Source organism: Puma concolor, chromosome A2 (genome assembly GCF_028749965.1).
Source record: "Puma concolor isolate L17-30 chromosome A2, mPumCon1.1.hap2, whole genome shotgun sequence".
NCBI lineage: Eukaryota > Metazoa > Chordata > Mammalia > Carnivora > Felidae > Puma > Puma concolor.
The window spans coordinates 24,451,110-24,478,514 of NC_141668.1; the positions used below are offsets into that span (position 1 = coordinate 24,451,110).

The 27,405-nt window shown below is 38.9% G+C and overlaps 1 protein-coding gene across 1 annotated transcript in view; it reads left to right on the top strand.

Annotated features, from left to right (window-relative positions):
• Positions 1-668: 668 nt before the first annotated feature.
• The window catches only part of TNPO3 (transportin 3), a 79,424-nt gene continuing 52,687 nt past the window's right edge, over positions 669-27,405 (top strand). The window contains 1 exon segment of the mRNA XM_025929606.2: positions 669-1,155. Coding sequence (XP_025785391.2) covers positions 1,036-1,155 — 120 coding nt within the window. The 5' untranslated portion in view covers positions 669-1,035.

Sequence of the window (27,405 nt, forward strand, 5' to 3'; positions counted from 1 at the left end):
TTTTGATTCGGAAAGTGAGGCATACACAAAAATTCAATTCTATATGGAAATGACCCTAAAGATGTATGCAAATAAATACTCTGGAGTTCAGCGTCCTGGCAATTGAATGAAATATCCTTTTTGGTGAGAACTTAGTGGAAAGGGGGGCTGAACAGGGATTGAAGGCATTTTGGATTCATCTCAATGTGGCACATATTTCAGTTTTGTACATTATTTGATTACGTGTCTGTTTCATCCACTAGAATCAGTACAGAAACCCCGTCTTTGGTCATCTTTGTACTTCCAGTCCGGTGGACATTGCTGGGATAGTTGAATTGAGGCGCCTTGTCCACGGGTATAGAGAAATCCGAAAGAGGTTGGAAAGACCTCGGATCCGCTGCCAAGCAGGGATGCGCGGCTCAGGCGCCTTGTCCACGGGTATAGAGAAATCCGAAAGAGGTTGGAAAGACCTCGGATCCGCTGCCAAGCAGGGATGCGCGGCTCACGTATGGAACACACATCGGTCCTATTGCTCCAGTCGTACGCGAGTAATCGAGGCACCCACTACCGACTGCCGCTTCCCGGCTCCTGGCCTGGCAAGGCCACTTCCGGGAGGGGGCGGGGAGACAGGAGGAGGCGTGCCGGGAAGGAGGCCGTTTGCGCTGCACCAGGCGGAAGTGTACCAAAGGTATCGGTGCTGCGGTTTCCGGTCCGGGTTAACGCGGCTTAGGTACGCTGCGTGGTTTGTGTCGCGCCGGGACAGACTTTTGAGGACAAGTCGGTGGGTAAAGAGGCGAGCACGGCGGCTGAAATTAGAAGTCTGGCGTCTAGGGGGAGGATAAGAAAAAAGGCCAGGAACCCGAATACAATCTAACCTCTGTTTCCGAGGGGGCAACTTCCACAGGAACCCCTCTGCCCTGGTAACGGCCAAAGAGGAGATGGCGCCAGTCAGGGAGCGGCCGTGGCCGACACAGTGAGGAAGCCTGAAGGCGGAGCAACCGGAGAACCCTCGGGAGAACCGCCAGAGCCGTCGCTGCCGCTACCACTGCCACCACCATGGAAGGGGCAAAGCCGACTTTGCAGCTCGTGTACCAGGCAGTGCAGGCGCTTTACCACGACCCAGATCCTAGCGGAAAGGAGCGCGCCTCGTTTTGGCTTGGGGAGCTGCAGCGTTCGGTGAGGGGCCCAGAGAGAGGCCGTTCTGCGCCGCGGGGCAAGGGCGGGGTGGGACCTAGGCTCGAACTGGAGCCTGAGCCAGGCGGTTGGCCTCGTGTGATGCTCCTTAGGGAGGAGCTGCTCTGCCGCGGGGTGGGGCTGCGAAGCTACATTTACGCCGCTTTTCGGAAACTAGTCGCAGCTGGTCGGTCGCGGACTGGCCCTTACCCCACCCCGTAGAATCTGATTTGTAGGTCCTGTACTCGCTCTTGGCATCGATTTGGTCCTGTTTAAGTTTTAAGCTCGCTACATGCTTCTTCAGTTCTGCTTTTCCGTTTAGTCTTTCAACTGAATCCAATACCAGTCTTTCTCCACCTTCCACTTAGGGATGCTTTTTTTATCCGTCTCTTCTCGGTGTACCAGTGTAGCACCTGGCAGTTCCTTCGTAGCTTTCAGTCGTAGCTTTCACCTCACTGTTCCTTGCTGATTTTTCACTCTAGTTTGAGTCTATTATTCCCGAAATTCTCAGGCTTCTAGATTCTTATACACGTGAATTTCCGCCGTGTTTTCGAGTGCAATGTGATGTGAAGGGAAAAAATATCAATTCTGGTTTCAGAAGATCTTTACAGTTCACATTTTGCTGCATATTTGGTCTCTAATCTTGTTTTTTCTCTGACTTTAGATTCTTTATCACAGCTGCCTTGATTATTCCATATGATTGTGTGAACATGCAGTGAGGGGTTTAATTTCAACCTATTATATTTACTGTATTTCTGCATTCTTTGATTCACATGTCTTATCCTTCCTCTAATTTTTATATTCACATTTTTTGTGCTTTATGCTTTATTTCTGTGTGTGTGTTGTGTTAGAGAGAGAGTGTGTGTATACTTAATGATTTTGCTGACTCTACCTTTCTTATTTTTGCGTTTTATATTCCCAAGCATATTTTTAAAATTCTTCCCTTTGTTTAAAAAACTTGTAACTGGTACTTAGAGGTGCTCTGCCCTCTTAAATGAGCCTCTGGGTTTCAGGTGCATAATATTTAAAATTTCTCAACTTTGGCTTTAAATGTTACATTAAAAAATTTGGGACCTCGGGGCGCCTGGGTGGCGCAGTCGGTTAAGCGTCCGATTTCAGCCAGGTCACGATCTCGCGGTCCGTGAGTTCGAGCCCCGCGTCGGGCTCTGGGCTGATGGCTCAGAGCCTGGAGCCTGTTTCCGATTCTGTGTCTCCCTCTCTCTCTGCCCCTCCCCCGTTCATGCTCTGTCTCTCTCTGTCCCAAAAATAAATAAAAAACGTTGAAAAAAAAAATTAAAAAAAAAAAATTTGGGACCTCAAGTTCTGGATAACCTCATGGGAAGATAAAGGAATAAGACTCACTGTAGGCTACACAAGAAAATCACTCATATATGGTCTTATTTAGTGTTTGGTTTTTGGGGAGTCACAAGTCTCATACGCCATACCAAAAGTCATCTCTTCCCTACTAAACCTGCTTATTGTTGTGTGTATTTTAAATAATGAGTGCTTACCCTATATTAGAAATTGTGCTAGGGGATGGTATATGGAAATGATCCAGACAAAAATCTCTGCCACATAGATTTGTGGTGATTGAGTTAATATCTACAAAGAGCTTAGAAAAACTCTTGGAACCTAGAGCTTAAAGTATGTTAGTAATTAGGGGCGTCTGGGTGGCTCAGTCTGTTAAGCATCCTGACTTCTGCCCAGGTTATGATCCCGCATCGGGCTCTGTGTTGACAGCTTGGAGCCTGGAGCCTGCTTTAGATTATGTGTCTCCCTCTGTCTCTGTCCCTCCCCTGCTTGCACTCTGTCTCCCAAAAATAAATAAATATTAAAAAAAAATTTTTTTTAAGTTAGTAAGTATTATTTAAATGGTAGTCACTATTCTTACTTTCCGCTATGCTCTGTTACAACCTTACACTATCATCATTATTGCTATTTGCAGTAAGGGCCCCAACTGGAAAAGATGGCAAGCTTGAAATGGAGTAATTCAAAAAGGGTTTATTTTATAAAAGTATTGTTTCCAAAGATGTTGGTATAATGTGGCAATAGTTTAGTAACCTGTTGCCAAATTGTTAACATCTCTAGGCCAGAAAGAGTAGAAGAGTGGTTACTTGAACTATTAAGGAAACTATGGAGTTGGCTGCCTTGAGAGGAATGGCAGTTGAAGGGACACAACCATCATGAGGTGATTTTTTTCAGGGAGGGGGCTGGAGGAATAAATGTCTTGACCTTATTCTCCTAACCTCCTGGGATTCTTCTTTGGGCAAACCCAACCAGAAGTTAGGGGACGCAAGAACCTGTTGATACAGTCCATAGAGATCAGCATACTGAGGCAAAAAGCATGGTAGGCGAGGGTAGAAGAATAGAACTGGAAAACGTCTAGCACAGTCCCACAGTATCATTTTTAGGCATCTGGATTCACAACACAGCTAACATTTTAGCTCCTTAATTCCTTTACCTCTTTTTCTCAACCATGTGGTCATATTGTCACATCTTGGATCTTGTCATTACTAAGAAGTCACCAACCTCTCAAGTCACTAACTCAGCCACATGGTCACACAGTCAAACCCTGGATCTTGTCATTATTAAAAAGTTACCACCCTGAGTCCCTGGCTGATTCCGTTGGTAGAGCATGTGGCTCTTGATCTTGGGATGGTGAGTTCAAGACCTATGTCGTATGTAGAACTTAACATGTAAAAGAAAAAAAAAGTCACCAGTCCCCCCACATCACTAACTCAGACATTTGCTCTGATCACAACCCACTCTTCCAGTTTGTTGGCTTAAGGATTTAAGTAATCTCATATAATTTTATTTTTTGATATCTATATTTTTAAAACTTAAAATTTAAAAATTTTTAAAACTTTAAAAAGTTATAAAATGGAAACTTTACAAGAAAAAAGCCTAGGATGTAAAAGAGAAGTTATGTGTAGACTTTCCTCTATGAAAGATGAGGATTTGGGCTCCCTCTACTTTCTCTTCCATTGTATCTAACATAGTTTTGGTTAAATAAATACACATTGTGCACCACGTAGCATATGTAATGTGGTAATGTTTCTCTTTTTGTGCAACTTTTTTTTTTCCTCCTGGTGATAGTCCTTACCTTTTCTTTCTTTCACATTTGCTTCATTTTCTGTGTATCTGCAGTAATTCGTCCCAAATTCTATGTTAGTATGTAAATATCCTCTTAGTATGTTCAAATTGGTAATCTGTTTCCTTTTTTAGTGGAAGGAAACCTCTTCTGAGAGCTCTCTATCTCTCTCCTCCAGTCTGGCCTTGTTGTTCTCCAAGTCTGTTGCATAATTATTGTCTTGGGATCTCTTTAACACTCCTAGGGAATTCCCTTCTCTTTCTTGTGTTGGATGGATGCACTGAATCCTGGATCCCATGATCTTTTCTTGGAATACTCCCTCATTTGGTGGGTAATTGAGAACCTTCACTCCTTCTTTCTTGTTGTATTTCTGTTGGTCTTTTTTTCTTGGACCACTTTTATCCTGAGATCAAGCCTCTGGATACAAATGAGGCTGCTGGTGGCAGGTGGGAGAATGAGCCAGGGATGGATCTTACCACTAAGTATGTTGACTTTAATTTAACTGGTTTTCAGTATGATATTCCTGTCCTTAGGTGAGTCTACTAAGAGTCCAGAGTCCCTCTGCGTCAGTCTTTGCAAAGTAACTCTTGAGTCTTCTGTGATGGTGGGAGGATAGTAGCCTTGCCACTGTGTTAGGGAGAAAATCTTGGTCTAACTGCTTATGCAGATTTTGAACCCACTTTGTTTTTTGTTCCACCTGTGCATGTGCCTTCAGATGTACCTGGTACTTGTAATTCCTGAGCCTGATTAGGATTTTGCAACATGAATCATTTTGCCCCTTGGCTTCCCCATTTTCATCCTGTCCTTCCTCTGAAAAATTTCAACTTTTTCAGACCTGCTAAGACAATTAACTCCTCCATTAGCTTTCTAGTTTTGTTTTGTTTATCAATCAAATGATTGATTAACAATCAATGGACAAATCCATTTTTGTCCTTGTAGCATTACCCCCACCCTCTTTAAAATAATCTGTTTACACTGATTTTAATGGATTTTTGGAAGGGACCTATGGGCAAACAGATGTGTTCAGTCAACTTAATAATGTTAAACAAATCCCTGCATTGGTTCTTGAATTTCATCAAAACCTTATTCAGTTGACTGGCTCCTACTTTTTCTTTATTAGGTCTTTATTAGAATGACTATCATTCTAGTCATTTTCTTAAATATACTATAATAGCAATTCTTCACTTCTCATTTTTGGTAAAACTTTAGCATAGTTGTAATCAACTTTTCTCCCTTTTCCTGTCAGCTCTAGGTGCTCTGCATCTCATTTTCTGAATTCTTAGGAACCTTGATCTTTTGGTTACCCTCTCACTTGCATCTTCGTTCAGACTCCCTCTTTACTGGGCCCTTCCCATCAGCATTCATACAGCTGTAATATTTCCAATAGTAAGCAAATGGTTTTGAGGGGGTGGTGGTAGAGAATGCTACCTTTGTCCAATTTTGTGATTTCTTTGATTCTTTTACTACGTCTATGCTGTTACTCTTTCCCAATCTTGTCTTATTTTATTTTACTTATTTTTTTAAGATTTTATTTTATTTTTTTTTTTAAGTAATGTCCACACCCATGATGGAGCTTGAATTTACAACTCCAAAATCAAGAGTCGCATGTTCTACCAACCGAGCCAGCCAGGCACCCTCGCAATCTTGTCTTCAAATGAAGAAACTAACCTATCTTTTCAAACCCCAGCCTAAATTCTTTCTCCTTGAAGTCTTTTTTTTTTTAAGTTTTTTTTTTTTTTTAAAGTTTATTTTGAGAGAGGGTGGAGCGTGTGGGGAGGCACACTGTCTACGCAGAGCCCGATGTGGGGGCTTGAACTCAGGAATCATGAGATCAGGACCTGAGCCGAAATCAAGCATTGGACACTTAACCGACTGAGTCACCAGGTGTCTCCCCACCTTTTATTTTTTTGAGGGACAGAGAACATGCACCCGCATGCATAGGGGAGGGCCAGGGGGAGAGAGAATTTTAAGCAAGGCTCTTTGCTCAGTGTGGAGACCAACATGGAGCTTGATCTCATGACCCTGAGATCATGACCTCAACCAAAATCAACAGTCAGACACTTACCTGACTGAGCCACCCAGGTGCCCGATTTTCCTTGAAGTCTTAGTTGATTCTCTTCAACTGGAAATCATTTCTGCCTCCACTGAGCACCTAGAGCACTTTATCTAATTACATTTATAATCTGTATAATTTTCTTTACCTTTTGGAAATCTGTTTTCTTCTCCCTGCTAGACTGTAGAATTGTTTATATGATACAGTTGAAGAAATAACTTTTAACATTTATTCATTAAAAAAATTTTTTTTTAATGTTAATTTTATTTTATTTATTTATTTGAGAGAGAGAAAGAGCATTAGTTGGGGAGGGTCAGACTGAGAGGGAGACACAGAATCTGAATGAAGCAGGCTCCAGGCTCTGAGCTGTCAGCACAGAGCCTGACATGGGGCTCGAACTTAAGAACTGTGAGATCTGAGCTGAGGTCAGATGCTTAACCGACTGAGCCATCCAGGTGCCCCAAATGTTTACTCATTTTTGAGAGACAGAGAGAGAGTGTGAGCAGGGGAGAGGCAGAGAGAGAAGGAAACACAGAATCTGAAGCAGGCTCCAGGCTCTGAGCTATCAGCACAGAGCCACATGTGGGGCTCGAACTCATGGAGTGTGAGATCATGACCTGAGCCGAAGTCGGAAGCTTAACTGACTGAGCCACTCAGGCGCCCCAGTTGAGGGAATAACTTAATGGTTATTAAGTAAGCAGTGATCAAGATGACTGACAGATTCTTAAAAATGTGTGTTGAATGAATAGCTGCTTGTAGGCATCTCCAAAGGGATAGTTGGATATCTGAAGTTTGTCTTTATGAATTTTGTTTATTTTTGCTGCCTCTCTACCATACCTATGGGTAATTGAAAGTAAACATTATTATTCAGTGTCCTATGATGCTCTGCTTTCAGTCTTTTCATCCTTTATTTAAAAAACAAATCTTTCTTTGTGAGATAAATTTGTATCACCCTCATTTATTAATTGTTATTTATTTATTTCTTAAATATTTATTTGGAGAGAGAGTGTGGTCGGGACGGGAGTGGCAGAGAGAGAATCCAGAGCAGGCTCCAGGCTGTCAGTGCAGAGCCTGTTGTGGGGCTCGATCTCATGAACTGAGAGGTCATGACCTGAGCCAAAATCAAGAGTGGGACGCTCAACCAACTGAGCCACCCAGGTGCCCCTCCAGTGTATTTTTAAAAAGGTTATTTTGAGACAGATTTTAAAGGAAGCCTATCTTATCAGTGAACTGTTCTGAACACTTTGTTTACCTCTGGTAACCCAAATCAGTAGACAGTGTAGAAAGCAATGGAAGGAAAGACCATCTCTTTATATGGCTAATGAATGATGCTATGCATTTGTTTTAAGTTTGTAATTTAGATTGTAGACTACTTTTACAAATACAATCTGTGGGTCAGAGGTTACCTCAAAAATTTTAGTCTGGAAACTGAAAAAGAATGACAAAATCATAAAAAGCATAAGTCAAATCATGCTCTGATGGACTGTGTTGACATTGTCATGTTTGGTTTATCACATATCCTTGGGAATTTTCTTCTACATATCAGGAAAGTCAGGGTTCATGGAATTTCAGTTTCAAATTTCTTAGTTTTCATTTTTGGAATTTGTTGATTGTTTAGCCTAGTTCAAAAAACCAGTGTTTTGGTTTTCCTTTTAGCAGTTGCAGTTATTGAGCTGACATCTAAAAATCTGGGGTTTTTTTTAATGCTTTTGTTCTCATCCTCCAATTAAGTGACTCTTGTAACATGCTTTTGAAAGAAAAACCTTCTAGAAAAGAGAAAATGTTCATCTACAAATTCTGTGCATCAGTTAATTCAATGAACATAGGACTACTCTCTGCCTTGCCTTGCTGGAAACTAGAAAAACATAAATGATAAAAACTAGAGACCTTTATTCCAGAGTTGACCAATCTGGCTGTGTCATCTAATATGGTAGCCATTAGCCAGATGGCTACTATGGCTACTTAAAATTAAATAAAAGTTAAAATCAGTTCCTTATTTGCCACATTCCAAGTCTTGGACCTTGCAGATATAGACATTTCATGTCTTTGGTGCACTGGAGCCTGTGAATGAGCATTTGTGATGGTATTTATGTTGGCATGGTAGTCTGTTATCTGGTGGCATTCGTCCATGTTTGGATTAGTTTAATTTTTGTCTTCCCAGGCCTTGCACTAGAGTTGGTGGTGTGATTCAGGATGTAAAATTATCAGGGCAGTGCTGTATATTCTAATTATAACACAGGTTTCTTCCAAAGCTTTCCAGATATTCCTTCAGCATTTTTTTTCACGTTGTTTGCACTGATGTTTATAAGGGAAATGGAAAATAGATGGTATAGATTTTTTTTATTGTAAAATAGTCATAGCATAAATAACCATTTTTAAGTATAAAGTTTGGTGGCATTAAGTACTTTCCTGTTGTGCAGCTGTTACCACCACCCATCTCTAGAACTTTTCATCTTCCTAGACTAAAACTCTATCTATAAACTGTAATTCTCCATTCCCTCTTAACTCCAGCCCCTGGCAACACCATTCTTTTTGTCTTCCATGAATTCGACTTTTTCAGGTACCTTATATAAGTAGAATCTTACACTGTTGTACTTTTTGTGTTTTGTTTATTTCACTTCACATAATATCTTTAATGTTTGTTCTGGTTGTAGGTTGTGTCAGAGTTTCATTCCTTTTTTCAAATTGCAGTGAAATATACATAACATAAGATCCACTGTTTAACCATTTTATTTGTTTATTAAAAAAAATTTTTTTTGACATTTATTTATTTTTGAGAGAGACAGGGCATGAATGGGGGAGGAGCAGAGAGAGAGAGAGGGAGACACAGAATCCAAAGCAGGCTCCAGGCTCTGAGCCATCAGCCCAGAGCCCTATGCGCGGCTTGAACTCACAAGCTGTGAGATCATGACCTAAACCGAAGTCGGACGCCCAACCGACTGACCCACCCAGGCGCCCCTACCGTTTAACCATTTTAAAGCGAACAGTTCAGTGGGTTTAAGTATATTAATGTTGTGCATCCATCACCAACATCCATCTCTAGACTTTTTCCTCTTGTAAAACTGAAACTCTGGTTATTAAAGTTAACTGCCAATTTTCCCCTCCCTCCACCCCTAGCTTCTAGCAACCTGCTTTCTGTCTCTGAATTTCACTACTCTAGGTACTTCATATGAATGGAATCATACAGTATTTGAACTTTTGTGACTGACTTATTCACTTAGCATAGTCTCCTCAGGGTTCATCCGTGGTGTATCATGTGTCAGAATTTCATCCTCTTTTAAGTTTGTATAATAATGTATCATCCTCTTTTAAGACTGTATAATAACGTATGTACCACATTTTGTTTATCCACTTATCTATCCATGAAAACTGGGTTGCTTCCACCTTTTGGCTATTGCGAGTGGGTTTGTTTGTTTGTTTGTTTGTTTGTTTGTTTGTTTTTGAGGAACCGCCATACTGTTTTCCAGATTTTATAGAATTTTAAGCTCTGTTGAATTTATAAGCATTTAATTCATAGGAAGTTGAGATTGCCCAGATTATCACTCCTGTATTTTTCTAGCTTGCACTCAGGTACTGAAATACTACCAGAGTGTTTTACTGCTGTACAAGTGAAGTCTCAGAAGCTTTATTTGTCTTTAATTGGAAATTCATAGTGTGGCTAAAGGGGATAATTTTGTAGTGTTTGACGTGCAGAACTCCTTAAAAATACTGACTTAGGGGCACCTGGGTGGCTCAGTCAAGCGTCGGACTTCGGCTCAGGTCATGATCTTGAGGTTTGTGGGTTTGAGCCCCACGCCTCGTCGGGCTCTGTGCTGACAAGTCAGAGCCTGGAGCCTGCTTCAGATTCTGTGTCTCCCCTCTCTTTCTGCCCCTCCCTCACTCGTGCTCTCTCTCTCAAAAATAATAAATAAACATAAAAAAAGAGAAAAGTCACTTAAAAATACTGACTTAATTTTCCTTTCTTGTAGAGTTTCTAAAATGACAATATTATGAAACATATATTATTTTCCTTTGGTGAGAAATTTTCTGTTAATGGAGTTTACATTTTTTTTTACCTATTTTTTTTCCTCAAGCCCATAGCCCATTTCTTTTCAGTTTTTCCTCTGTGTTCATCGTTTCCTTGTATTTTGTCTCAGCCATAGTATAATCCTATTTAAGTAGCCCCCAAACAGAAGAATATACTTGGAATGAGACCTGAAAATATACATGTTTTTTATATAAGGATTCAGAGTTTTTTTTAACACTCCAGTGCATTTTTTTAAACAGTACTTTAAGCTAGACATTTCATATTCCTGTAAGTTTGAAAAAGTTGAATCTTAAGCACGTTGTTAACATATATGCTTAATATGTCTGATGATATTCTCATTCTTCTGGTTTAGATGAGTTGTTATAAAACTTGTTCAGATGGGCAGCAATAGGGACCAGCGATTAAAGGAAATACACTTTTTCTATTTTTGGCTTTCAGGAAGTACTGACATCGGCTTTGCTTCAAATGGTTTCAAGCTTGGCATTTTCTACTTTTAATGTAGGGCTGCCTGGTATAATTAGTAAGGCCTACAGCAAGGTGATTACCAATGCATACTTCGGTCACTCCCAACCCAAGGTGATTTTATGGATCCAGATTTATCTTTTTTCAGGGCCCTTCTTGAGGTTAAATTTCACATACATAGGTTATTAAGGATTTTAAAGTTGGATAGGGATTTTTTACTCTTGTCATGAAAACATCTCGGCAAGATTTCTCAGTACCATATTATACATGACTGACAGCCACAGTAGCACAAATTTGAGCCAAGTTTCATTTGGCAGAGTTTATTACGACTGAGGATTGTTTGAAAATGCTTGTCCCAGAAACACGGGGATATCATCCGAAATGGAGGAGACCACAGGGTGCAGTCTTGTCATTTGATCTTACGGATTCCTTTCATTGAAATCAAGATGGAACAGTGCATATGGGTGCTAGTCTAAAAGCTGACTTAAAAGTGGGTATTTCTTACGGAATTTGAATAGCTTATGTTTTTGTTTGTTTGTTTTTGTTGTTTTTTGCTTATGATCTTTTAAAGAATTATTTTTAGCTTGGAATCTCTTCCCTCCCATAAGAGAAATAATGTCTCTCTTTTAATTATTTACTCAGTCATTACAGAGATGGCTGTCAAAATGTAAGTTGGCTGAATTTGTCTCTAAATGAGCCTTTTTGCTTCTAGAAAAGTTATTTATGCACACAAGAGTATTCTGTGGGTCTGGGAGCTTGCTAGGGGCTTTATATGACTATTTTTCATTTACACTCCTTTTGGAGCTGGGGGTTGTGTACTCATCACTGCTGTGATGAAGGTATTAGCTAAGTTCATTTCATCACGGGTTTTGCATTTCAGGCCGTCTTACAAAACAAGTTATTTTGAAAAATATAATTTTTAGGTAGTAATCTTTTTAGCCCATAGTTTGTGTTTTTCATAATACCCCCTTCAAACCATTTTCTTTCCCTGCTGTCTTAGAAAACCATCAGAAGGTATCTTGTGACAGACCCAGCAGTTTGTCCTAAATTTGTAAAATTCTCATAAAAGATTAGGTACAAAAACTTAAGATAGTTGACCAAGTTAAAAAGTTATTTTCTCTGTTTCAGGTAAATTAGACTTATTCTTTTTTTTACCTGTCTCATGAGAATGATTTTTTTTTCTTGATCTGGGAAATTCTGGTTTTCTAGCTCTATGCCACATTGCTATAGGACATGTGCCTAAAATGTGTTCTTTGATAGGTTTTTTTGTTTTTGTTTTGTTCTTTTCACTCTACTCTTAGTCTCCCCCTCCCTCACTATACTGTAAGTCTTTAAAAGTCTTTATTTAATAAATATATTATTCACTAATTGAAATGCTTAAAAAAGTACAGCAACCTGACACTTTTATGTTACTTTTCAAATTTCACTGAAATATTTGTATTTACAGAATTTCATTTTCCATTTGCCAGGGCTCTTCTGTCCTCAGTGAAGTATTTTAAGTAATTCTGCTTAATTTGAGGAGTTTTTTGTAGGATTAACTAGCAGCTCTAATCCACTTCTAATTCTTGGCAGCTAAGGAATCCTTAGGCTTCCATCTGGGTGTGTGCTTGCATTGTTGACCGCCCGCCAGCTCAGTGGTTTAGGTGGATTCTCGGCAGTTTTAGAACTGTTGGTATAGAAGTGAGTCTTGGAGCAACAGAGCATCATTAAAGAAAGGAAAGGGCAAGTACTATTAGGATCTGCTGTGAAGCGTAATGAAAGACTTAGAGTATGTTAGTGAAAGGATTGCTGGGCCATAGCCTGCTTCATTCATATTCATCACATAGTCATGGAAATATCTTTGAAAAGACTGATACACAGGCCTGTTCTGCTACTGCTATGTGAAATGGAAGATTGGAATTAGATGCTTAAATGGAAAATGTTCTCTTGTTGCAGCCTCTTTGAAATGTGCTGCTGGTGGGAGCTGCAGCTTCCTCCTGCTGACTCTGAGCCCCAGGCTTCGGTTGAGATGGTCCTTTCAGAAATGTGGAGCTTAGTCCAAGCCTGGATTTCAGTGGGTAGCACCTGGCATCTGTGGCTAGAAAGTCCCATGAAGTGTAAGTGCTTTATTCTCTCCTTGTCAAGAATCCCTTTTCTTTCCTTCCTTCCTTCCTTCTCTTCCTTCTTCAGCCTTAGCAGAGGGGAAGTACAACGAGCAGTGCACTATAGTGTCTAGGATATCAGGATTTCGATGCATTTTCTTTATGATTCAGTGACCAAAACAAGATTACTTGTTTGGGGATGCCAACAATGCTGAAACTCCTAGAATTCAAAAGAAAGTGATAAATTATGACCCCTTAATCTATAGTACTGACAGTATCATCCCAGGTAATTTTTCATTGACAGTTTACTTAGTAGCCATGATATTTAAGTTTGCCAGGTTTCTTTAGAGGTCACTCTTGTATTTTATTCTTATTCCAAAAGACAAATAGTTGAAAAGAGAGGCACATTTGACCAGTGGGTGAAGCAGCTTGACGATAAGAGTGGTTGAAATGAGAAGACAGCTCTTTTGCTTTGGTTCTACCAGATGTATTTGCACAAAGAGCAATTTGGGAATTTTTCGAAGACCAGTTTCTCATAGAAGTGTCCTAGGAAATTTATATAGCTGCCATCTATATTTTAGTTAAAACACAAAAAAAAACCCCAAGATAATTACATAATGAGCATGAAAAGATATGTTTTATATTTGATTTAGTTGCTTTAATACTGTTCTCTTTTTTCCTATTTCAGAAATACTGGTAATATTTTAAAGTACACTTATTCCAGAAGACTCCCATTTTAGGGAGATTTTAAGGTTCTCTTCACTGACGTTTTTCTGAAAATTCTAAATCTTCAGCTTTTAGCTAGGAAATTATTGACCGTCTTTTCATTGCTAAAACAAAATATATGTTTAAAACAAAACAAAACCAAGGCTCCATCTGGGAAAGGCAAGTGAAGTTCTACAAGTGAAGATTCTGAATGAAAAACATCTCATCCTCTCAGGGTCTTTGTTTTCTTTATCTGTAAAGAACTGATTTGCTTGTTCTCTGTTGCTCTTTCTTTCTAAACATTTTGGATTCTGTTCTTAGAGCTGACTGCCAATCCAGTAAGTATCTAGCTACCTAGTAAAAGGATGGGCTTTTTCATTTGGGAACACAAAGAGGTGTTAAGGACTTAGGAGATGATGGTGTTGTGTCATTTCACTTTATATTTAAAAATTTAATACATACTTTATTTAAAGTACCTCTTAGGGCCAGAGGATTCTGAGAGATGTAGATACAGTTAAGGTCTTTCTTTACCTTTGAAGAGCTTACAGCCTATTAGAAAAGATGAACGGTGGCCTAAGTAATTACAGTACAAAGTTCTACAGTTGAGCTGTTACAGAGCCAATGTAAATGGATTTCTGCCTCCAGTGTTTTTTCCTTATCTCTGTGTTTCAGGAGTTTGAATGTGATGTGTTCAGTGTTTATTTGTGCGGGGGAACAGGGGACCGGAATGTTCTCTGTTGCCCCAGCGTGCCATAGTCTTAGACAGTTGCAGTGCTGCCCTTTTCAGTGGTGGGTTGTCTCAGTGATCCTGGCCTCACCTGTGGAAGTCTGTCTCTGCCTTGCATCTGGCAGGTCTTGTGCAGGATACATTTTTTTGCCCCTCCCTCAGTCGTAGGAGACCTCCACGTTCTGCATCAGATAGGTCTTAGCCTGTGCCCTGAGGGTGACAGGATTTGCTGTCCCCACGGAGTCTGAGGCGTTTATTCAGTAGGGGAGGGGGAGGGTCTGTCTAGTCAGCTTTTTGTGCCTTTTCTGCGGCTAAGGCTGTTCCTGTCCAAGATCATCCTGCGGAAGGAGTTCTCACCGGTCTTTTGCCCTACTGCCCAGTCTGTTCTGAGTTTCTGGGAGAGGTCTGTGCAGAGGAGCCTATAGGTGGTTGTGACCCTTGTGCCTGTGAGCCCTAGGGATTTCGTATGTTCACATTAGCCCACACTCAGCATTCATCAATTTGTTCATAATTTTAGCAGAATTTTTATTACTTGGTTATCTGGTGCCCTGAGTGTTTTCCTCATATGTTCTGCCACAGATGATTCAGTGCTTGCCTCCTGTCTCCTTGGAGAGGTCTGTCTTTAGATTTCAGTCTACTTGGTTGCCTTGGGATCTCAGCTTTCTGATGCATTTTAAGAAAAGTTATTTTGTAGTTTATTTGCTTTCGTTTATTGTTAATGCAAAAGCAGTGTTCTCTCTGACTTTCTACTTCTTACATGGGTATAGAACTCCTCTTCGGTATTTGTATTCATATGTTTTAAACCTCACAAGATGATATGCTTTATATAGTCAGTGTCCATAAAGATTTACTCTCCTACTTAACCTTTCCCCTTACTTTTCATTTCTTCTATTTCCATGTTTACATCCAGAATTATTTTCCTATTCCATGAAGAACACCCTTTAGTATTTTCTTCTTTTTGGGTCTTTTGGTTATAAACTGTCTTCTTCTCCTTTATTTTTTTAAAAAAATTAATTTATTTTAGTTATTTATTAAGTAAGAAAGGAAGCAAGCAAATAAGCGATTAAGCAGTAGGCCCAACATCAGGCTTAAATTCACAACCTGGAGATCAAGAATCACATGCTTTACCAACTGAGTCAGTCAGGCTCCCCTTTTATCTTAATTTTGTTGCATTTTGGAGTTTTTTGCTGGGTACAGAATAACTGATGGGCGGTTATTTTCTTTCAGTACTTTGAAGATACTTGGTTCCCATTGTTCATGTTGATAAGTCAGTTATCAGTCTAATTGTTCTTTTAAAGGTAATACATCTTTTTTTCTGCTCTTTAGATTTTCCTCTTTGGCTTTTTAGGAGTGTTAAGATGTGCATAGGTCTGGTTTTTCTGTCATTAGGGTTTATAGAGCTTCTTAAGTCTGTGGGTTGGTGTCTCTGTCACTTTGGAAATTTCTTAGCCGTTATCTTTAGTACTTCTGCCCCATTTTTTCTTTTCCTTCTAGGATTTCAATTACATGTATGTTAAACTTTTTCACTGTGTCCCACATGTCATTCGGGTTCTTCCCATTTTTTACTGTTCATCTTTTTTGACTTTGTGCTTCCGTCTCGTTATTTTCTCTTGATCTATTTCTAGCATAGTAATCTTTTCTTCAGTTCTCTGATTGCTATTTTAACCCTTCCATTTGGTTTTTAGTTTTGGTTACTGTATTTTTCAGTTTTAGAATTTCTTTTTTTTTATGTTTATTTATTTTTGAGAGAGAGAGAGCAGGGGAGGGGCAGAGAGAGAGGGAGACACAGAATCCAAAGCAGCTCCAGGCTCTCAGCCATCAGCACAGAGCCCTACCTGGAGCTCAAACTCATAAACCGTGAGATCATGACCTGAGCCGAAGTTGGAAGCTTAACTGACTGAGCCACCTAGGCTCCCCTATTTGATTATTTTTTATAGATTTCATTTCTTAATGGAAATTTTCCAATTTGGCTTCTAATTCCTTGAGTATATTAATTAGCTACTTAATTTTTTTCAAACGATTTATTTTTAATTTTTTAAATGGTTTTTTAATTTTGAGAGAGAGAGAGAGAGTGAGATCTGGGGAGGGGTAGAGAGAGAGCAAGACACAGAAGCAGGCTCCAGGCTCTGAGCTGTCAGCTGAGAGCACAGAGCCCGGGGTGGGACTCAAACTTGTGAACTATGAGATTATAACCTGAGTTGAACTCAAACACTTAACTGACTGAGCCACCCAGGCATCCCCCCAAACTATTTATTTTGACAAGTTCATAACTTGAAAGAATTGTACAGTGAACACGGATAAACCCTTTTTCTCAATTTGACAGTGCTCCATTTGCTTCTCTCTGTCCTTCTGTGTATGTATCTTTTTAATCTTTCATAAGTAAATTGAAGACCTTATAATGCCGTTCCCCTAAACAGTGACATTTATCTTGTCAGAACAAGGTCATTTTTCTAAACTAAACTAAAACCATTGTTACGCTCTAGAAATTTAACTTTGATATAATGGTATTATCTAATACATAGTCTATATTAAAATTTCCCAGTTGCTTTTAAAGTGTTTCTTTTTCTTTCTGTTTTTTTAATTTTATTTTTTTATTTTTTAAAGTTTATATCCAGATTAGTTAACATATATTGCAACAATGATTTTAGGAATAGATTCCTTAGTTCCCCTTACCCATTTAGTCCATCCCCCTTCCCACAACTCCTCCAGTAACCCTCAGTTCTCCCTATTTATGAGTCTCTTCTGTTTTGTCCCTCTCCCTGTTTTTATATTATTTTTGTTTCCCTTCCCTTATGTTCATCTGTTTTGTCTCTTAAAGTCCTCATATGAGTCAAGTCATATGATTTTTGTCTTTCTCTGACTAATTTCACTTAGCATAATACCCTCCAATTCCATCCACATAGTTGCAAATGGCAAGATTTCGTCCTTTTTGATTGCCGAGTAATACTCCATTGTATATATACACCACATCTTTATCCATTCATCCATCGATGGACATTTGGGCTCTTTCCATACTTTGGCTACTGTTGATAGTGCTGCTGTAAACATGGAGGTACATGTGTCCCTTCGAAACAGCACACCTGTATCCCTTGTATAAATGCCTAGTAGTGCAATTGCTGGGTCGTAGGGTAGTTCTAAAGTGTTTATTTTTCTAATCTAGGATTCATTCAAGGAAAATGCATTGCTTGTAGTTGGTCTTTTTAGTTCTTTGGGGTATTTTTGTTTGTCTTATGATAATGGCATTAAAAAACCAATCCAGGCTCATTTTGTCTTTGGTTTTAATGTGCCCTGCTATTTGGATTTGTGTCATCATTTTCTCATGGTTGCATTCAGGTGAAACAATTTTTGGAGGAATACTACATGGATGATAATTTATTGTTTTCAGTGAATCACATCAGGAGTAGCATAAAATCTGTTTGTTCCATTATTGGTGATATTAAATTTTACCACTTCGTTTAAGGCATCCTAGTTGTTTTAGTCCATCTAGATATGTTATTTTCTATTGTCTGTTTCTTTTTCTTTTGTTGTTATTACTAGTTTTGCTTTTATTTGATAGTGGATATATTGTTTATGAAAAGTTTAACAGATCATAAATGATGTTTTCCACTTGACATGAGTTCTTTTGCTTCTGGTGGATCTTTATAGTAGGGCCAAATCCCTTTAAGAAGGGATTGAGCAGATTCTAAACTGTGTTTGTTTGTTTGTTTGCTTGTTTCTTTCAGTGGGTAACAAAATTTACCATTTTAACTATTTTTTCCTTTGTACACAAACTGCATTCTATATTTCTGTATAATTTCCACAAGTTGAGTGAGTTCTCATCTCACATTTTTTTTAATGGTGCATACAGGTTGTTTTTTTTAATTTAATTTATTTTTAAAATTTACATCCAAGTTAGCATATAGGGCAACAGTGATTTCAGGAGTAGATTCCTTAGTGCCCCTTACCCATTTAGCCCATCCCCCCTCCCATAACACCTCCCGTAACCCTCAGTTTGTTCTCCATATTTATGAGTCTCTTCTGTTTTGTCCCCCTCCCTGTTTTTATATTATTTTTACTTCCCTTCCCTTATGTTCATCTATTTTGTATCTTAAAGTCCTCATATGAGTGAAGTCATATGATATTTGTCTTTCTCTAATTTCACTTAGCACCATTTTAACTTCTAAAGTACACATTCAGCGGCATTAAATACATTCACATCAACGTATTACCATCACCACAATCCATCTCCAGAACTTTTCATCTTCTTCAACTGAAACTGTACTGAAAAAAACAGTAACTCTCATTATCTTCTCCTTTCAATGCCTGGCAATCAAAATTCTAACTTTGTCTATGAATTTGACTACTCTAGGTACTTCATATAAGTGGAATCTTACAATATTGGTCCTTTTGTGTCTGTAGCTTTTAATGGTACTTCCTTTTTAAGGCTGAATAATAATCCATTGTATATATATGCCACATTTTGTTCATCTGTTCATCTGTCAGTTAGCATTTGAGTTTTCAATGTTGGCTATTTTGAAATATGCTGCTATGGGATGCCTGAGTGGCTCAGTCTGTTGACCCTCCGACTTTGGCTCAGGTCGTGATGTCGTGGTTTGTGAGTTTGAGCCCCATGTCGGGCTTGCTGCAGTCAGCCTGTCAGTGCAGAGCCTGCTTTGGATCATTTGTCCCTCTCTCTCTCTGCCCCTCCCTCACTTTCTGTCTCAAAAAATAAATTGAAATATGCTACTATGAACATTGGTGTGTTAATATCTGAGTCCCTACTTCCCATTGTTTGGGGCATATACTCAGAAGCAGAATTGCTGGATCATATGGTAATTTTAAGTTTTTGAGGAACCGCCATGCTGTTTTCCATAGTGGCTGTACTATTTTAAATTCTCACCAGCAACGCACAGTTTGCCAGTTTCTCCACATCCAATACCATTTTGTTTTCTTGATAGTAGCTATCCTAATGAGAATGAAGTATCTCATTGTGGTTTTGATTTACATTTCCCTAATGAATAGTGATGTTGAACATTTTTTTATGTGGTTATTGGTCATTTGTGTGTCTTTTTGGAGAAGTGTCTATTCAGGCCTTTGCCCATTTTTTAATTGGGTTGTTTGAGGGTTTTTGTTGTAGGGATTCTTTATATATTCTGGATATGAACGTCTTATGAAATTTATCATTTGCATATATTTTCTCCCACATTTGTGTGGCCTTTTCATATTTATCCTGTCTTTTGATAATAAGTAGAAATTTTAAATTTTGATATAGTCCAGTTTATCTTTTACTTTTGCTGTATGTGCTTTTGATCTGAGAATCATTGCCGAATCCAATATTCATGAAGCTTTTCCCCTATGTTTTCTTGTAAGAGTTTTATAGTTTTATAAAAATATTTAGTTTGTGATCCTTTTGGGGTTAGTTTTTGTATATGATGTAAAATAAGGGTCCTGTTGTCCTTGTTGAAAATCATTTGACCAGATATGCAAGGATTTATTTTTGGGTTCTCTATTCTATTCTGTTGGTCTTGTGTCTGTCATATGCCAGTACTACACTTTTTTTTTTTTTTAATGTTTGTTTATTTTGAGAGAGCACGCAAGCAGGGGAGGGGCAGAGAGAGGGAGAGAATGTCCCAAGCAGCCTCCACAATGTCAGTGCAGAGCCCAGTGCGGGGCTCAGACCCACAAACCGTGGGATCACGCCTGAGCTGAAACCAAGAGTCAGATGCTCAACCTCCAAGAGTCAGATGCTCAACCAACTGAGCCACCTAGGTGCCCCCAATACCATAGTTTTTTTAATTGTGGCCAAAAACACATAACATGAATTTACCCTCCCAGCAGTTTCCAGGTATGTGGTATAATATTGTCAACCACATATACATTGTTGTATAATAGATCCCTTGAGCCCCACTCCCATTCTGCCTGACTGAAATTCTAGACATGCTGAAAAATACCCCACCTCACCCTCCTTCTGGCCCTAATTTTGACTGCTTTAGATACCTCATATAAGTGGAATAATGCAGCATTTGCCTTTTTGTGACTTACTTGTTTAACATAATGTCCTCAAGGTTTATTCATGTTATAGCATGTAATGGTACTTCCTTATTTTTTTAAGACTGAATAATATGTCATTGCTAAGTATATACCACATTTTATTTATCCATTCATCTGTCAATTAACATTTGAGTTGTTTTCAACTTTTGGCTATTGTGAACAATGCTGCAGTGTACATGGGTGTGTAAATATCTTTCTAAGATATATATCCAGAAGTGGAGTGTTGGATCATATAGTAATTCTGTTTTTAATTTTTGAGTAACCTCCATATTGTTTTCCATAGCATCTGTGCTGTTTTATTTACATTTACTGTTTTATAACAGTGCACAAAGAGTTCTAGTATCTCCACATCTTCACCAACACTTATTTTCTGTTTGTTTTTTTTTTCTTTTGATAGTGGCCATTTAACAGGTGTGAAGTGATATCTAATTGTAGTTTGGATTTACATTTCCCTGATTACTAGTGATGTTGAGCATCTTTTCATGTGTTTGCTGGTCATTTTTATATTGTCTTTAAAGAAATGCCTTTTCAAGTCCATTTTAAAATTGGGTTATTTGGTTTATTTGTTTGGAGTTGTAGAAGTTCTTTATATATTCCTGACATTAACCCTTTATCAGATACATGGTTTGCAAATAGTCTCTCCCATTCCATAGGTTGCTTTTTCACTTTGTTGATTATTTCTTTTGCTATGCACAAGCTTCAAAGTGTGATATAGTCTCTTTTGTCTATTTTTACTTTTGTTTCCTTTGCTTTTAGTGTTATATCCGTGAAATCCTCATCAAAATAATTGTCATGAAGTTTTCCCCCTTATGTTTTCTTTGGGGAGTTACAGTTTTCAGGTCTTATATTTAGGTCTTAATTTAATGTATTTTGAGTTAATTTTGTACATGGGTCCACCTTCTTCCTTTTGCATATGGATGTCTACTTTTCCCAACTCTGCTTGTTGAAGAGATTCTCCTTTCCCCACTGTGCAGTTTTGGCACCCTTGTCGAAGATAATTTGACTATATTTGTGGGGGGTTATTTCTAGGCTCTTTGTTTATTCCATTGGTTTATCTGTGTCTTTATGCCAGGACCATACTGTTTTGAGTATTCTGGTTTTATAATAACTTTTGAAATTGGGAAATGTGAGACCTCCAACTTTGTTCTTTTTCAAGACTGTTTGGGCCCTCTGGGGGTCCTTCGAGATTCCATGTAGATTTTCTGATGGATTTTTCATTTCTGCTAAAAAACATAATTGGGATTTTGATAGGGATTACATTGAATCTGTAGATGGCTTTGGATAGTATTGACAATAATAGTAAGTCTTCCAGTCCTTGCACACAGGATGTCTTTCCATTTATTGATGATGTCTTTAATTTCTTTCAGCAGTGTTTTGTAGTTTTCAATGTACAAAACAAGTCTCTTTGCCTTCTTTCTCCATTCCTGAGTATTCAGTTCTTTTCAATGCTATTGTAAGTGCAATTTTCTTAATTTCCTTTTCAACTTGTTCATTGTTAATGTATAAAAACTGATTTTGGGGTGTTGATTTTGTAGTTTCCAACTTCGCTGACTTCATTTATTAGTTCTAACAGGTTTTTGAGGAAGCTTCAGGGTTTTCTACGTAGAAGATCATGCCATATGTGAGTAACCATCATTTTACCCCATCCTGCCTAATTTGAATACCTTTTATTTCTTTTTCTTGCTTAATTGCTTTGGCTGGAACTTCCAACACAATGCTGTGTTGAATTTACATGGCAAAAGTGGGGATCCTTGTCTTGTTTCTGGTCTAAGAGTTTTGAAAAGCTGTCAGTGACCATTGAGTAAGATGTTCATTGTGGGTTTTTCATATATGGTTCTTTTCTATGTTGAGATAGTTTCCTTCTTTTCCTAGTTTGTTGAGTGTTAAGTTTTGACAGATGCTTTTTCTGCATCAATTGAGATGTTTATGTCTTTTTCTCCTTCATTCTTTGATTTTTGTATGTTGAACCACCTTGCATTCCTTGAATAAATCCCACTTGGTCGTGGTGGATAATCCTTTAATGTACTGTTGAATTTGGTTTGTTAGCATATTCCTGAGGTTTTTTGCATGAATATTTGTAAGGGATATTGGTCTGTAGTTTTTGTTGTTTTTTTTTTAATGTTTATTTTTGAGAGACAGAGACTGTGCAAGTGGGAGAGGGGCAGAGAGAGAAAGGAATAGAGCTTCTGAAGTGGGCTCTGTGCTGACAGCAGACAGCCCAGCGTGAGACTCGAACTCACAAACCATAGAGATCATGTCATGAGCCAAAGTTGGACATTTAAACGATTGAGCCGCCCAGGTGCCCAGTCTAGTTTTCTTGTAATATCTTTGGCTTTAGTATCAGAGTAGTGCTCTCTTCATAGAATAAATTAGGAAGTATTTCCTCTTCTCTTCAGTATTTTGGAAGAGTTTGAGAAAAGTTGATTTTCCTTAAATGTTTGGTAGAATATACCAGTAAAGCCATCTGGCCCTGGGCTTTTCTTTATTGGAAGATTTTTTTTTATTGGAAGATTTTTGATGACTGATTCAATCTTTTTATTATAGTAATATAGTCTATTTAGATTTTCTATTCCTTCTGGATTCAGTCTTGGTACATTGTATGTTTCTGGCAGTTTATCCATTTCATCTAGACTATCCAGTTTGTTGGTATATAGTTGTTCATAGTAACCCTTAAAATCTTAAAAAAAATTTTTTTTTAATGTTTATTTTTGAGAGAGAGAGAGAGAGAGAGCACGCGAGCATGGGGGAGACAGAGACAGAATCCGAAACAGGCTCTAGGCTCCAAGCTGTCATCATAGAACCCGATGCGGGACTTGCACCCATGAACCTTGAGATCTTGACCTGAGCCGGAGTCAGATGGTTAAGCTACTGAGCCACCCAGGCACCCCTCTTAAAATCTTTTTTTTAATTTCTGTAAAATTGGTGGTAATGTCCCCATTTTAATTTTATTTCTTTTTTCTTAGTTAACATAGATAAAGGTTTGTCCATTTTTTGGATCTTTTCAGAGAATCAAGTCTTTGTTTTTCTATTCTCTATTTTGTTTATCTTTGCTCCAACTTTTATTCTTCCAATATTTATTTTTTGCTAGCTTTGGGCTAAGTATGTTCTTTTTCTAGTTCCTTAAGGTATAAGGTTAGGTTGTCGATCTGAGATATTTTTTCTTTTCTAACATAAATGTGTGTAACTATAAATTTTCCTCTTGGGGCTGTTGTTGCTGCATCTCAAATATTTTGAGGGGCGCCTGGGTGGCTCAGTCGGTTGAGCGGCCGACTTCGGCTCAGGTCATGATCTTGTGGTCCGTGAGTTTGAGCCTCGCGTCGGGCTCTGTGCTGACAGCTAGGAGCCTGGAGCCTGTTTCAGATTCTGTGTCTCCCTCTCTCTGACCCTCCCCTGTTCATGCTCTGTCTCTCTCTGTCTCAAAAATAAATAAACGTTTAAAAAAAAAAATTTAATAAAAAAAAATTTTGGTATGTTGTGTTTCCAGTTTCTTTTAAGATACTTTCAATTTCCCTTCTTGTCCCATTGGTTGTTTTTAGTATGTGTTACTTTTGGGCCATGTGGCTGGCTCAGTCAGAAGAGCATGCTATTCTTGATCTTGGGTTCGTGAGATATTGGGTGTAGAGGTTACTTTTAAAAAAAGTCTAAAAAAGATGCTTGAAAAATAAATCTTTGCACTCCTACCCCCAAGTTTAACAGTCCACAAGGAAGTAGTGTTTTGTTTTGTTTTGACTTTTGATTCTGCCCTTCCTTTTGAGATCTCTATGTTTGTTTTATTTATTTTGAAACATTTATTTTGAGAGAGAGAACGAGTAGAAGAGGGGCAGAGAGAGAGGGAGTGAGAGAATCTCTAGCAGGCTCTGCGCCAACACCACGGAGCCTGATGTGGGGCTCAAACCCATGAACTGTGAGATCATGACGTGAGCTGAAACCAAGAGTCAGATGCCTAACCAACTGTGCCACCCAGGCTCCCCAAGATCTCTACTTTTAAAGAGGTAGAAAGATGTAAGTTAGAAATATAGATAACCCAGAATGATACAATTGGAAGTTTTACTGGTTTCTGCCATTCAGATTAAAGCACAGTATGGCATTCATTGTACAATTAATGAACTTTTCCTTTTTTTGTAATTTTTTTTTAATGTTTATTTTTGAGAGAGACAGAGCATGAGTGGGGGAGGGGCAGAGAGAGGGAGAGACACAGGATCTGAAGCAGGTTCCAGGCCCTGAGCTGTCAGCACCGAACCTAATGTGGGGCTCGAACTCATGAACCTCGAGATCATGAGCTGAGCTGAAGTCGGATGCTTACCCCAGTAATGAACTTTTACATTGAAGTTTTTAGTTTGTTTTGTCGCTCCAGTTTGGTTTTTAAACACAGATACAGAAAACAGCATGGGACGAATGTATAACCTGGTAAATTACTGAATGTGGGTATCCATATAGTTACCACCCAAGTCAAGAAATAGAACTCTGCTGGCCATTCCAGAAGTTTTCCTTGTGCTTTGTTTGACATAACTGCTTCCTTCTCCCTAAAGGTAACCGCTGTCCTTTGATAGTAATTCTTTCTTTGTATTTCTTTATAGTTTTTAGTCTTGCTGTGTTGTTGTTGTTTTTTAAGTTTATTTTTTATTTATCTTTATGAGCGAGTGTGCGGGGAATCACAAGCAGGCTCTGTATTGTCAGCGTGGAGCCTGATGGGGGGGCTCGAACCCATGAAGCGTGAGATGGTGACCTGAGCTGAAATCAAGAGTCCAACAATCAACTGACTGAGCTGCCCATGCACCCCTGTTGTTGTTTTAATATTTTTTTTTTTAAGTTTTTAACGTTTATTTATTTTTGAGAGACAGAGAGATAGAGCATGAGTTGGGAAGGAGCAGAAAGAGAGGGAGACCCAGAATCTGAAGCAGGCTCCAGGATCTGAGCTGTTAGCACAGAGCCCGACGTGGGGCTCGAACTCACGGACCATGAGATCATGACCCAAACTGAACTCAGACACTTAACCTACTGAACCACCCAGGTGCCCCTTAATATTTATTTTTGAGAGAGAGTGTGTGTGCATGCATGAGCTGGGGAGGAGCACAGAGAGGGAGACAGAGGATCCAAAGCAGGCTCTGTGCTGTTAGCACAGAACTCTATGCTGGGCTTGAACTCAAGAACCGTGAGATCATGACCAGAGCCGAAGTCAAATGGTTAATCAACTTAGCCACCCAGGAGCCCCTTGCTGCTGTTTTTAAGAATATGTGTTTTGAGTGTCTTTTAATCTGTAGGTTCTCTTTTTAAAAATTTTTTTTTCAATGTTTATTTTTTGGGGGACAGAGAGAGACAGAGCATGAACGGGGGAGGGGCAGAGAGAGAGGGAGACACAGAATCGGAAACAGGCTCCAGGCTCTGAGCCATCAGCCCAGAGCCTGACGCGGGGCTCGAACTCACGGACCGTGAGATCGTGACCTGGCTGAAGTCGGACGCTTAACCGACTGCGCCACCCAGGCGCCCCTGTAGGTTCTCTTTATATATAGATTATTTAACTGTTGAAGAATCTGGGCCATTTGACCTGTTGAATTTCCGAAGTGTGGATTTTGCCAGTTGTATACTTATGAGTCAGTTCTAGTCTCCTCTGTATTTCCTGCAAATTGCCAGGGGATCCAGAGACTTGGTGACATACAGATTTGATCCTCTTGTCATTCTGGTATCCTCTTTTATCAAGATGCACATAATATTTGGTGGTTTGTTCTTGTGATCTACTGTGAAGCAAATTACCCTAAAACTTATTGACTTAAAACAAAAATCCTTTTATTGTATCTCTTAATTTTGTAGGTCACAAATTCTAGCAGGGCTCTGTAGATGATAATTCTGTTCCATGAAGTTTGGTGGATGGGCTGGTCTGGAGGTTCTAAGATGACTCTGTTTACATGCCTGACACTCTGGTAGAAATGGCTGGAAGGCTGGACTTAGCTGGGCTCCTCTTGTTTACATGTAGTTTTAGGTGTCTTTACATTGTCTCTCCAGCAGAGTAGTCCGAGTTCTTACATAGTAATTGTCCAAGAATTTGTGGACACGTATTAAGACCAATAAATATTTTGGGGAGATGCTTTGATATACCCTGTTTCTTTTTAAAGTGCACTGATTTTATCCCCCATCCATGAATCTTGCTGTAGCAATTATTACTGTGGTATTGAAATAGTGATTGTCTATTTTTCTCATTCCTTCTTACATTTATTAACTAAGCATTCTTCTGTAAAAAAAAGATGTCTTACATCTTACAGATAACTTCTCTGCAGTTATTTATTTGATCATTATTCACATCATTGTGGACTCATGGGTATTTGCTTTGTTTTTGAGTTACAACCCAACACTATCGTAATAATCTACTTTCTTACGCTAGGTTTTTTGTCTTTGGCCATTGAGCCCTTTCATGTTGGCTTCTATGTCCTTTGGACTTTAGGCTAGTTTTAAAAATGTTTTTCTAGGGGTGCCTGGGTGGCTCAGTCAGGTGAGCATCTGACTTTGGCTCAGGTCATGATCTCACAGCTTGTGGGTTCGAGCCCCACGTTGGGCTCTGTGCTGACAGCTCAGAGCCTGGAGCCTGCTTCGGATTCTGTGTCTCCCTCTCACTCTGCCTGTACCCCGCTCATATTCTGTTTGTCTCTGTCTCAAAAATAAACGTTAAAAAAAATTTTTTTAAATGTTTTTCTGGCCTACTTTCCTTGTAAAAATGTTATAAGTTCATTATTTTCTTTTTCCTCCTGTAGCTATATAGCATTTGACCTCAGTTGTTTTTTTGTGTGTGAAATTAGTCTTTCTGAACTTTAGGAGGTGTGGTTAAGGGTAGTATTTTCATCTTCAAAGAACTTCGTTTTCTGTTGTTTTCTGATAGTATTTACAAATATGGTAGTTTGATTCCTAAGATTTCTTAGCTTTGTTACCTTCTCCTTTTCTTCCTTTGTCTCATTTTACTTGTCCTGCATTATTTTGATTCAGTTCACAGCACTTGTCCTCAGTTTGGAGTCCTATCCTGTCCTTCCAATTACAAGAGTTTATAGAAGCTAGACTGCACCATCTCCTTAGATTTTATGTAGGCCTCTT